Genomic DNA, 13,872 nt, shown 5'->3' with positions numbered 1-13,872 from the left:
CTCTACCCGGGGTTCTCTGCTCTTGATAGGATAGATTGATATTAGCGCAGCCATTGGCTCCCACTGCTGTCAAAATCCAATGATGTTGGTGCCGGGGGGTGGGGCTGAGTCCGGCATTCTGTGTCTATGGACACAAATGCTGGACTCGAGAGCGTGGCCGTTCAGTAACCCCCAGGGAGAGCACTTCTCCTAGGGGGTTTACCAATGCGAGGAGGTGCTGAGAGCGCCGTTGGGGGGCAACAGAAGACGAGGATCGGGCAAAACGAACTGCACAGTGACGGCAAGTATATGTTTGTTATTTTTTTTGGTTTTTAAATGAGGGTTTACAACCCCTTAAAAACTTTGTTTACTCTGGCCAGAACTCAGAAAAGTCAAAAGAAACATTTCTTTTTTTTTTTAATGACTCATCTTCGTTAATAGCAAGGAGTAAAACCGTATTAAAAAAATCACATTAGATAACAAAAGAAACTCAAAATTCCTTACTTATGAAATCGCTGTCCAGATCCTTGCCATTAGCATTGTTTTGTCCAGTTTTTGAGATACAATCTTTCTCTGCTGCTTTCTCTCTGCCATCAGGATTTACAAGAGGCACAATAACAATTCTTGTTCGGTCAATTAACTAAAAAAAAAAAAGAAAGAAAAGGGAATACATTATTATAAATTTATATACACACACACACACACACACACACACACACACACACACACACACACACACACACACACACAAACTATAAAAAAACTTGTTTGAATTTAAAGAAATGAATGAATGAGTGACTTGTATAGCGCTACACATGCGAACTGAATCACCTCCTAAGCCCTTTTTGCAGTCAGTATCTTCCTGGCTGGTGCGGTCATTTACCCCGTAGGATTTCAACACGCTTGGGACACACAGGGCCAGATTCACGTAGGAGATACTCCGTCGTATCTCTGAGGCGTCGTATCTTGGCGCCTGATTCAAAGAATCAGATACGCCAGAATTTCTCTAAGATACGACCAGCGGAAGTCTCCTACGCCGTTGTATCTTAACTGGATATTTACGCTGGCCGCTAGGCGCGTGTACGCTGATTTACGCCTAGAATATGTAAATCAGCTAGATACGCCTATTCACGAACGTATGCCTGGCCGACACAGTACAGCAACTTTGCTTTGTGAATACTGCACTTGCCTGTCAAAGTTGCGGAGGCTTAGCGTAAATAGGATACGTTACGCCCGCTCACAAATACGCGCTCCCTACGTGAATCTGGCCCACAGTCGTACACAGTTAAAGCATTATTAAAAACCTATTGGCTATAGCTTAAATTGGCTATGCATGCAAAATCTGGATGAACAAGCCATCACAGATGGCAAATAATGCTGTACAAATCAAACCATTCAGCTAATTTCTGCATCACTTGGAGGATAAAACAAAGTATTAAATCTCAAACACATTCCAGTGTGGTATTTAAAGTAATATTTTCCGGACATTTGAGAAAGTAGCTTGGCCCCTTCATTTAAATCAGGGGTGTCCAACCTGCGGTTCAAAACCGCTACACAAATTTGCAAACTTACTAAAAAAATTTGATTTTTTTTTTCTACTTTTCTGTAAAAACGCGTTTCCACTTTGTGAACATATCAGACCAAAGAAAAAAAATGACAGGGACTCTTCACTGGACTTTTATAAGTTTTATCTTCCCAAAGAAAATTATCTCATTCTTCACAATCACAACTTATTCATTTCACCAGTTTTCGGCAGCAACATTATTTGTGAGCAACTTCAAGGATAAAGCACACGAAAGGGCAAAATTAGAACCAAAACATCTGATGAGCACCTTGAGAATTCATTGAGAATCGCTTCTATGTTCATTGAACCAGATATTGAGGTTTTAAGTTTATCAAAAACTGTGTCAAAAATCAAACTATGTTTTTTGTGGCCCTCTTACTTTTATAATAAAAAATATTACCAAAAAAATAAGTTTTATTTAGATAAATACATTATCTATTATCAGTGATTGTTAACTTGTGATCTGCCAGACTTTTTCTGCTCATCAGCTATCCTTATCGTTCGTCTATTTTGTGTGTTGGCCAAGTCAATTCCTTTTATTCCAATGTGTCCCAAAAAGATCAAAAGGTTGGACATCCCTGGTTTAAAGCAAAACTTTATTACACCAGGTCATGTTGCTACTTTTTTTTTTGTGTGCTAGTTGTGTTATCCTGGGAGCTCTTTTAGCTGAATCTGCAAGTTTATATACCCAATATTCACACGGGCTAAGGCAGAGAGATGATTAGAAGGGTAGAGCTAAGAAAAATGGGAGGAAAAAAGTTGAACACGGAGAAGGTGCAGTAGGAAATCAGACCAGCTCAGCAGCATATATAGTTGCTTCCATGAATGTGGCTGTAATAGATTACAAAAAAATCCAAATTGCCCAGACTTTCTAACCTGCATAACTTGTCTGTCTGGAATGTAAACTACTGCACATCTTGCCCAAAGGCCCAAGATAGGGTGGGCCTTTGGGCAAAAAGACTGAAGCAAAATAAAAGGAACGATAGGCACCTTGTGTTTTATAAAAAAAAAATATATATATATTTTACAGCAGAAAACACAGGTCCCCTTTATGTATAGTATACTGGCAAGCAACCATGAATCTCAGTGGTGTTCTTAAACAAACTCCTAGAATGCTTTGTCATCCAAGTTAGGAAAACATGCATTAGGGAACATACACAAAGTATTGTATGAATTGGTGCATAAATACTAGGCCTCCCATGTTCTGCTAATTCATGCCGCTGAAACTGGACAATCTGTGTGTGTACATAGTACAGAATACACCAATGACAGAAACCTCACCTTTGTTATTGCACTGTTCTTCTTATAGTTCAAGCAAAGAAATTCTGCAAATGTCAAGAGCAACTCCGTGCCCACTGGAGCATTGCCATGGACTCCGGCAACAAATCTGATTTTTGGCTCCTCTGGCTCAGACACATTTGGTTTGTTGGAGATCTCCAGAGACCAAATGTACCGATACTCAACACTCTGACCCAATCTGTACAAAAAAAAAAATTAGAAAGATGTATTATAATTATCTGTGGTATGAAACAGACAAATTTATCATTAACAAGACAAGAATTCCAACAGAAACAGAAGCTCCTGGCTTCAGAAATTATCAAGCTGCAGCAGGGAACGATCTAACTGGCCCGTACACACGATCCAAAAATCGGACAGATTGCCCAACTTTTTTTGCTTAATAGTCGCAAGTAAAAATTGAATAGGTTACCAAAGTCACGAAAATTCTCGTATGACAGGGGGGAAAAAAAAATGGTAAGTGATGTCATGTGTTGTGGTGTATTTGTATTTTCAGGACGACAACTATACTGACTAAAACGAAAATCGTACGATCTGATATCATACAAGGAAAATGTTTGCGTTTGTCTGAACAATATCGGATGAATTGTCGTGATCGGCTCTCGAAAGCTCTGTACTAACGATCCGATTATTGTACGATTCTTCCTCACACGACAGTTTTCGTACGATATTTGGATCGTGTGTACGGGCCATTAGTGCCAGATATCATTAAGAAACAAAAGGAAGGGCGCACCAACCTTGAGCATTACCCAAGTGGTATCTTTAATAATGAATAAAAGGAGATATACTCAAACATATTCATGATAAAAGCATTTTAGGATGAGTGTATCCCCTTTCGAAATGCGTCAAGCTTCTAAAAGGTCCTTCGACCTTTAGGGAACAGTGTCGGTGACCTGGTTGATTTGCATCTACTATGGACTCTGAAATGCTTTTATCACGAATATGTCTGTGATTATATATCCTTTTATATAATAATAAAGATACCATTTGGTTAATGCGCAAGTGGTGTGGTATGGTATCAAATAAATTACAAACATTATTAATCGCTTGAGGACCGGCGCACGATGATATGCGTAAACAAAATGGCACGGCTGGGCACAAGGGTGTACATGCACGTCCCTTTTAAGATCCCAGCTGTGGGCGCGCTAGCGACCTGATCCTCTTCTCCCTGACCGTCCCCGCGGGAACAGCGGACCCGATCGGGTTACAGAGAGGAAGATCGGGGAGAGATACGTGTAAATAAACCTCTCCCACGTGCTTCCTAGTGTGGCCGTCACTGATCGTCTGTAACCTGTCATAGGGAACGACGATCAAACCAATCAATAAACGCTTATTGCAATTTTTTTACCAAAAATATGTAGAAGAATACGTATCGGCCTAAACTGAGGGAAAAAATAATAATTTAAATCTTTTTTGGGGATATTATAGCAAAAAATATTGAATTTTTTAAAATTGTCTCTATTTTTGTTTATAGCGCAAAAAATAAAAAACGCAGAGGTGATCAAATACCACCAAAAGAAAGCTCTATTTGTGTGGAAAAAAGGACGCCAGTTTTGTTTGTTTGTTCATGTCGCACAACCGCGCAATTGTCAGTTAAAGCGACGCAGTGCTCAATCGCAAAAAGAGGCCAGGTCCTTTAGCTGCATAATGGTCCGGGACTTAAGTGGTTAAAACAAGAAAAATATAGTACATTTACCTGGTAAGTTTAGTAATGTTTGGGTAATTGAGATTCAGCCCACGGAGTGATTCAGAAAGATCGTGATAAGACCTATAGCGATACAGATCTATGTCACTTGATCTTGACAGCAAGAGGCGTTCCAGACCATTTTCTGCTGAAAGGTCCTTGATTAGCATCTCAAATTCCTTTGTGTTGGGGTCTGACTTTTCTGGTTCTACCGGAGACATTTTCCTTTGGTCTTCCTTGTGCATATCGACTCCTGAGCGGATGAGTGTGAAGTTTGTCACTACAGCATTTCCTTCTGTGACATTAATGGTTTTTGTAACAGGAACATACCTGGAGAAAAGGAAACCGGTGTGATTATATAGATAAGGTATTGGCATTCCCAGCATCATTTCCGGTGTGCAAGGATTGTGGGACGTTGATGGGAACATAAATTGCAAACATCCTGGTATTCAAAATCCAATTATATGAAATAAATAACTCAGAACTGAAATCCAGCCGAACAGCTAAATATAGAAATGAAACACATAAATAAAGATTTGTATTTCCAGTGATCCAGTCCTGAAATTATCAGATCGCTGCCACACAGAACCGTCTTATTTGGCAGGAAAGGGACCGTATTTTTTATCTGAACCCAAAAAGTAAAGACTTGCTGTGTTATAGGGAGCATTTTGAAATGATGATGTTCTATGTCTGAAATAAATATAATTTTTTCGTTATATCCTGATAAAAAAAAAAAAAAAAAAAAGAAGTGCACTTTCTGGTGTCCGACTACAGCCTCATAGCTGTAAAAGGCTGGCCATAGATGGTTCTAATCTTGGCTGGTTCAGCAGGAACCATCCGAGATTCAAACCATGTATGGGCAGGCTGAATGTACCAAGTTGACTGGTCAATCAACTTGGATACAACCAGCCTACCAGATTTAACTTGAAAGTTATCGCTAGCAATAATCAGTGTCATCTCCCGGGAGGAAAGGCTCCCCCCTGCCAGGACAGGAGAATACAAGGTCTCAGCAGGAGGGATTCCCCTGTCAGCACTGTCCGTTTTGCCAGGGGAATCATGCTAACCTGCTGTGGTTCCAAGATAGAAATCTGCACTGTCTATGGCCTGCCTAACTGCTGTGTGAATTCCAAGGAACAGCTGCCTCTTGGGTCCCTTTCACACTGCCGCAACTTGAAAGTTGCACGATTTTGCTTTGATTTCAAAGAATGTCTATGAAACGCCACTTGCATCAAAGTCGGACCAAGGTAGCACAAGGAAGTCACACAGATATGGTTATCATTGGGAATCTGATGTCCAAAGTCACAGGAAAAGTCGCAGGTGTGAAAGGGGCCTTAACATGCTTTGGAAGATGTGGTGATACCACTACTGTAATGCTAACGGATCCCCATACTGGAGGCATTTTTTTGGGCACAGCTTCCAGAGTTCAGATCCTCTTTAAATAACACCTTTCTTCCCACCCCAGCCTGTGATTGGACGGTGAAGGAGAAGCTAAGCCTATTGTTCCATTACTCGGCTTTCCACTATCATTGGCATGCTCCTCGTCAGCATATAAACATACTGTCAAGCGCATGAAGATATTGTCTTCTAGTGCTTTTTTAACAAGGTGGCCCCCGATGCAATTTGGAGAGTTCAGTAGGGACTGGCCGAATTTTACACCATGTTTGGTCACTGCAGTTGAACAGTAGTCAATCTATCTAGTTAAGCTACAAGTAATTTTTCCATGAAGGATAAGAAATCCATCACCTTAGGACACTAGCACATATAGGGAAAATGCCAAGTGTGTGTGTCCACAAAAGCTTGCAAGCGTCCAATCATCTGAACGTGAGTCTATAACCCAGAGTTTATGAATACTTTGTCTGTGTCCTGTACAGTGCAATTAAGATAAAATTATAGACGTTTATTTTAATGCTTGCATACAAGATTTTTTATATATGCACCAAACAAAAAAGAAAAAGATTTGTAAAGGCTTATATATTCACAGCCTTAAAAAAAAAATACAAAACAAACACAGCAGCCAATGCCTTATCTATAGCTTTAAACTGAAACTCATCTACTAAACTGTAACAAAATGCAATGTTAAAGGAGAATGATACCTACCCTCTGGCAGAGGCTGTAACTTTATATGTACCAGGGACCAACAATCTCCAGTAATCCCCAGCCTTATCAGAAGTCACAGGATGATTAATGTCAGCAACACTAATAGTGGCATTGAAGATCCCTCGTCCATCTGTGGCATCAAGCACGAATCCTTTGATTCCTTTGTGTACCTAAAGAATTCAGATGTCAGCACAATATGGATAACACAAAGTAAACAAAGCACGACTGCCCAACACACACTTACCTGATTTATGAATGACAGCAAAGATTGGTGGTTGTTTTCCCAGTAAGCTGGAAGTTCCGACGCCACAGGATATTTCACACAGCCCAGCTCAATGGTCACTTCAAAACAGTTTGTGTTGAGATAATTCCAATCTTGCATTCCACCTAAGAATTACAGTGTAAAAGGTATAAATAAAAATCATATACAACAACACCACGTCATAAAAATTTAGCAATTTTAGAAAAATAAAATGTTGTGTTTTTATGGTTTCCCCATGGGGCTAGAAGACATGAATAACACTTCAAGTGTTCAACGTATTTTCACACATTTTGTATGGTGCAATGCAAAGCCAATGTTGGCATACCAAATTCTCATGAGGGCTAAGAGAAGAAGGGTTAGGCCTTCCCAACTTGAGAAACGATTACAGGGCGGTAGCCTTGACTAGAATACCTAGCTGGCAGCATTACGTAAACCAATAAAAAAATTAGGTGATACTAGAGAAAATAAAACCGGAGACTGTAATTTGGCTCATGCCCCGTGGGGAGCACGGGCAGCTTCCGTGGGGGCTCCTGCCGAAGAGGAGGGGCCTGGAGCGCTGGCGGGGGACTCCAGAAGAAGAGGATCGGGGCTGCTCTGTGCAAAAGCATTGCACAGAGCAGGCAAGTATGACATGTTTGTTATTTTAATCAAATAAAAAACAAAGCGGAGGAAAAAATAGGATTTTTTGTACTCACCGTAAAATCCTTTTCTCTGAAGTCCATGGACGGACACAGCTCCTTAAATCTTGACAAGTGGGTTATGTTCCCTGTTTACAGGAGAGGACTAGGCAGAAACATGTTAAATAGTTAAATACATGTTACATTAACAGAGTTGAACAGCCCCGCCCAGGGGGCGGTCCCTCCAGACATAACCCTCCTCACTGCAGCTTGCAGCCTCAGTTCGTAACAAGCAGTACAAACCTAAAAAGGAGGGGTGGGAGCTGTGTCCGTCCATGGACTTCAGAGAAAAGGATTTTACGGTGAGTACAAAAAATCCTATTTTCTCTTATCGTCCATGGACGGACACAGCTCCTTAAATCTTGACAAGTGGGACGTCCCCAAGCAGTGTCAAAAAACGAGGGGTGGGAAATATATCAGTAAAAACAATTTTAACTTCACCCCAAAACAAGCAGAGCTCCTCAACGGAGGAGGTGCAACTTTAAACAGCCGCCGGCAAAAACTAGCGGCTGAAAAAAACATCATAAGATGCACTCACAGCAACCATGTAAGTTCTGGAAAAAGCGTGAACGGACGAGCAAATCGCCGCCTCGCACACCTGTGAGACCGACGCATGATGTCGGAAAAAAAAAAAAAAAAAAACCCAGGAAGCACCAATTGCCCTGGTCGAAAGTGCCGTGACCGGAAAGGGGGGCCCGCCCTTAGGAGCATAGGCCTGTATGACGGCCTGCCCGATCCACCGAGAAATGGTGGTCGACGAGACCGCCAGGCCCTTTTGTGGACCAGACACCGACACAAAAGAGAGTCAGAAGCTCCGAAATGGAGCCGTAGTAGGCTGGTATACCCGCAAAGCGCGTACCACGCCTAAAGTATGAAAGGCCGAAACCTCCTTCGGAAGAAGGGAAGGTCGCGGGCGCACCATCACCTAATCCTTATGGGGGATCAAGCATGGCGGCTTGCAAGACAAGACCGCCAACTCAGAAACCCCTCTAACAGAGGTAAAGGCCACTAAAGGGGCCACCTTCTGAGATAGTGTCAAGAGAAAATCTCTCTGATGTTTCCAAAAGGAAGGTTCCTGAAGAACCGAGAGCACCAGAGTCAAAACTCATGGGGGAAGAGATGGGCCAAGAGGGGAAAGTATATGACAAACCCCTTGCACACAAAAAAAGGGGACCCACCAGGGAACGGGCCGCAAAAAGGCCACTAAAAGAACACAGCCAAGGCTGAAATCTGCCCCCAAACGGTGCTTTAAGCAATTTTTAGATCCAATCCAAGCTTTAAAAACAGCAGGACCCTGGACATTGAAAGTACGCCCGTGGACGTCACTCCATCCCTTCGCACCAAGAGAGGTGCGACGGTAGATCCTCCGGAAGAAGACTACGGTGCCCTGTTGAGATGACCGAGTCAGACAGACCCTGGTCACCTAAAGTCTGGCTTCCAATAACCATGTTAAGCAAGTCAGTGACTGTACAACAGGAGGAAGTATGGGACCTTGAGACAGGAACCTCCTGCCCTGGCAATCGCCAGGGTGCCTCCGCTACCAGGCGCCCGATATCAGCGTACCAAGGACGCCGAGATTAATCTGGAGCGATTAGAATCATCGGGATCTCCTCAGCATCCACTCTGTGGAGCGGCCGAGGAAGCAACTACCATGGAGGAATGGCAAAAAATCACCGATACAGACAACACAGGGCCACCAGCGCGACTGACGCGTCTGTACAAGATCACTAGACCTGGCCACTAACTGACACCCTTGCGGCGGAGACAAGCTGCCAGGAGATCCATGCCATGTGAGGTTCACCTCCTGCAAGGGAGCCGAAACACCCCAAGCACAAAGACCAGTCGCCCTGGTCCAGCATCTGGCGACTCCAGTAGTCTGCCTGCCGGCATACCTGATGGTAGACTGAAGCCACGGCCGTGGCGTTGTCCGGCTGAAACCAGATTGGTCGACCACAAGGAGAAGCATAGCCTGATCGCCTAAAATAGTAGGACAATGAACAGTAGACAGCACCTGGTATTCCCAGGCGGTCTTCCACCAGGCACTAGCCAGGCCCGACCCTGGGTAGCTACCGAGACCAGACACATTCAAGGAGGTGTGGTCATAGGTCCCGCAAGTCCAGCGACTCAGGGCCGACTGGACCCCCCAGTTTTGTGAACCTCCAGGTTCACAACCCGTGAGCTGGCATTCGTCGTAAACACCGACCACTGGAAGGAAGGAACAACTTCCCGGACCGAAGAGTCGGGAATCTCTGTCACCAACTCAGAGAGACTCTGACTAGGTGGCGCACAGGAATCTAATGATTTCAGAGACAAGAGATTTTTACCACCTGGACAGTAGTTCCACTGGAAAACCAGGGTGTGGAACTGGGCATACAGTACCACCTTGAAGGAGGCTACCCACAGACCCTGAACCAGCAGGCGCCCGGAGAGAAGACCGATTGCGTGATGCCAATACCTTCTCCGCAGACTGAAGAGTCTGCAATTTCTCCAGGGGAAGAAGGACCTTTGCCACTGAGGAGTCTGGATCAACACTAGATACTCCAACGCTGAGTCGGAACCTAGCATGCCCATAATTTGAACCCTGGGTCGCACACATGTAGGGCAGGCTTGCTGCCACTGAGCTACACTTTCTGGCCTAAACGTTTAACATCCACCCGAATCTTCGGAGGGTCTGAATGGGAATAACCCATCCACTAGGTCGGAGACAGAAGCTGCTCTCAGAAGAAAGTCGTCAAAGTAGCCAATGAGGCAAAGCCTCGCTGTCCCAACAAAATTCAAATAAGTGCGAGCTCCTAGCTGAAAACCCATGGTGCTGACGCCAGATCAAAAGGGAGGGCCACAGGCTGACAGAGACCCTTCTCTCATCACGAAGCACAGAAAAAAACACTGTGACATGTGCAAAACGGGACATGCATGTATGCGTCCCTGATGTCTGAGGACGTCAGGACATCCCCCGGATGAAGCGCAGCTACTCTCGTCCTGCAGGAAAGGTAAAATTACCTTGCAGCTTAGCAAATCCCACACTGCCCAAGGCAGACCGACGTGCCGGGAGGGGAAGACACAAGGACAGAACTTTGTTCTGTGGATAGGAGGAAACCCTATCTAGTACTCCGAAGAGACCACCTCGCAGACCCACTAGTCGGAGAGCAGGGAGGTTTCACTGAATTGTGAACCTGCAAGCCGCCCCTCCCACCTAGAGACAGGGAGGGAAGGCTATATACATTGGCAGGATTTGGGTGCCGGCGTGATCGGCTTATGCACCCAGGGACAGATTAGTCCCCCAGCTGGGCCTTTGACGCCCTGGGAGGGTTGCCCCTAAATAATACACACACATAGTGTGTATGTATATTATGTAGGTGTATGCACACATGTCTTTGGAGGAAACCGGAGTACCCGGAGGAAACCCACACAGACACAGGGAGCGACAATGCAAGCTCCAGGCAGATTGGCGTCAGTGTGCAGATTGGCGTCAGTGTGCAGATTCGAACCAATGACTCTTTTGCTGCCAAGTAATGGAGTTAAGCACTACACCACCGTGTGCATAAAACCATTCTGAAACAGACGCCCTGGATAACAAGGGCGCAGCATTCAATGAAGCATCACAGACCTATATGAGGCCCTGGACCAGCTGGTCCGCTAGGCTAATAACCTCAGGAGAGAGTCGGTGCTCCTCCACTGTCTGGTGCAAAATGCTCACTCTGTGAGTTGTATACAGCACTAGGGGTCAGGACTACTCCAAGATGGCCGCCGAGCGTTCAGAACGCGGCCACAGGAAAAAGGCCAGCACAATGTAAGCTGCGCCATAGCGTGGCTACGACAAAATGGGCGCCAATGGGAGTTTTCAATGTAATTGAAAAATCTCCCAAAAAATAGCGCCAGCGACCACTGAGACCCCAGTGTAGTGGCCACAATAGGCCGCAAGCCAGACCCCAGCATGGTAAACATGGAACGGGTCAGTACTTCGGATCTTCTATCAGTCAGATCCATACAAGTAGGGGTTCCCGCCCGGCGGTGAGGGACTACAAAAGCCCTCAGTGGCTTTTCTCATTCCGCATCTCAGAAATTATCAAAGAAGGGCACAGAAGGAAAAAACCTATACAGCGGTCTGATTTGTGTGATCCAAAAAAGACCGAGCCCTCAGCGGAAACCCAGCTGCACTATGCAGCTTAGGAGAGTCCCTTGCAGCAGTAAAAAGCGCACCCATAAATGCCTTATTCTGCCTTTTTTTTTTTTTTTTTTTTTTTTTTTTAACTAGGTACCTAGTCCATGGCTCCATAACAGAGCATTCCCCAGGGGATAGCGGGGGAAGGGGGCACTCTTTTACCACCCGCCCGCAGTCCACCCCCACCCTGGCACAAACTGTGTCCAGGACTAACAATAAAAACTCTGTGGGAATCACAGGTGCTAACACCTGCTGCCACCACCAGCATGTGGGGAAGGACCCAGATACTGACTCCAATATTTACATATAGTGTGTATTATAATATGCACACCTGTCCATACAAATAGACAAAGGCTCCTAGAGCCCTATTCAGGGCCTCTCACCCACTTGCTGCGCTGACCAGGGGTAACCAGGGGACTCCCTCAGGAGGAGACTGCACAGCGCTGCCTGTGAGGAAAAGAACCGTGAGGTAACTTTTGCAGGGACCTGTGTTTAAACAGGAAAAGCCTCATAGGGCTGTTTTATTTAAGGATAAGACACAGATACAGCATAAAAAGCAAAACCATTACAGGTGTCACCAATCAGTCAGCGTCTGCTGAAGTATAATCATAAACATCTGTGCTCATCACAGGGCTTTTTACCACAGGAAAGCCCAATACAAAAAAAGAAAAAACACAGGCCAGATAACAGTCCCCTCAGGAAGGCCCCCTCCCCCCTGACAGCGGCAATGTTAGCAATGCAGCAAGGGAAAGGAGCAGGGAAGTAAGGGGAAGGGACCCCCGAACCCCAGGAATGCCCAGCTGTACCAACCCACCGAAGCAGGAGGGACTGTACTTACCCGTCCGAGCGAGGACTCGCTGACGCATTCCTGACAGACCTACAACCGCAATGGAGGTAGCTGTCGGCCCGGTCCACTGTGATTGAGGCAACACCACAGCTCAGTCATATGTGGACCTCGGAGCAAAGCTCACCGGCCACCTCAGGAGTCATGAGGTATGGCGTGGCAGACCAAGCCTCTTTGCAAAGGTGTGCCCACGCTTGCTGGTCGGACTGAGTAGACTACAAGGATCTATAATATCCAGCCTGTCTCTCAGCCAACAGTTGAAAGAAGATTCTTCAAGAAAAAGTAAAGTAAAATAAAATAAAATTTCTCCTCAGGGCGCTGGGCCCAAAGGGAGCCATACGTCCTTCTCCTTTGCTAGGCAGAACGAAACTGAGGCTGCAAGCTGCAGTGAGGAGGGTTATGTCTGGAGGGACCGCCCCCTGGGCGGGGCTGTTCAACTCTGTTAATGTAACATGTATTTAACTATTTAACATGTTTCTGCCTAGTCCTCTCCTGTAAACAGGGAACATAACCCACTTGTCAAGATTTAAGGAGCTGTGTCCGTCCATGGACGATAAGAGAAAATAATATTAAAAGCCAACAGCTACAAATACTGCAGCTGCTGACTTTTAATAAATGGACACTTACCTGTCCTGGAGTCCAGCGATGTCGGCAGCCAAAGCCGAGCAAATCGCTCGTCTCTCGGCTGCCCCCGCCACCACATACGGTGGTACATTTCGTTTGGATGAACGTCTTCAGGGGGACGCCCCCCTGAAGACGTTCATCCAAACGAAACTTACGTCGGAGGCGGTCCTGGTCACGTGACGTACTTCCCGTCCTGTGAGCTGTCAGCAAGGATCTCGTGGTGGAGCTATGGCGGTGACATTTCACTCCCTGAACCGATATTTGAACGGCGGATTGGCGGTGAACAAGTCTGCAGCCTCAGTGCCGGGTAGGCACCTTTTAAAGTAAGAGGCCATTTGGCTTTTCCTGTTTTTATTGTCAAATTTTATTAAACAATATTACGCCATTGGATATTCCTGGTTCTTTTTTGCATATATACCCCTATTGGAACGCCTGGAGATGAGGTGTATTTATTCCTTCCATATCATCATGTGTGCAGGCACAATCCTGCTCAAGTTTGTGTGACTATCTTTTTAATTAAAGTGGTCAACTAGTTCTGGTAAGAGCATTTTATTTACAACACACCTGGGGTGTAAAAGAAGATACAAGTGTGGTGGTGGCACTCTTTACTTCTCTTCATTTAGGAAGATCACGGCAAATTAAGAAGATTTCATTGGTTTCTATGCACTATATTGGGACTATAT

The 13,872-nt window shown here is 45.0% G+C and overlaps 1 protein-coding gene across 1 annotated transcript in view; it reads right to left on the bottom strand.

Moving 5' to 3' along the window:
* CPD (carboxypeptidase D) overlaps window positions 1–13,872 on the bottom strand; it is a 131,746-nt gene that overhangs the window by 29,799 nt on the left and 88,075 nt on the right. Inside the window, exons 10-14 of the mRNA XM_040338577.1 lie at window positions 6,865–7,007; window positions 6,621–6,790; window positions 4,536–4,853; window positions 2,825–3,020; window positions 484–619 (exon numbers count right to left, since the gene is read on the bottom strand). Coding sequence (XP_040194511.1) covers window positions 484–619; window positions 2,825–3,020; window positions 4,536–4,853; window positions 6,621–6,790; window positions 6,865–7,007 — 963 coding nt within the window. The remainder of the gene's footprint in view (window positions 1–483; window positions 620–2,824; window positions 3,021–4,535; window positions 4,854–6,620; window positions 6,791–6,864; window positions 7,008–13,872) is intronic.

Source organism: Rana temporaria, chromosome 2, assembly GCF_905171775.1.
Source record: "Rana temporaria chromosome 2, aRanTem1.1, whole genome shotgun sequence".
In the NCBI taxonomy this organism is placed as follows: domain Eukaryota; kingdom Metazoa; phylum Chordata; class Amphibia; order Anura; family Ranidae; genus Rana; species Rana temporaria.
Note: the sequence above shows the minus strand (reverse complement) of the source record. Positions and strands in the feature narration are given on the sequence as shown.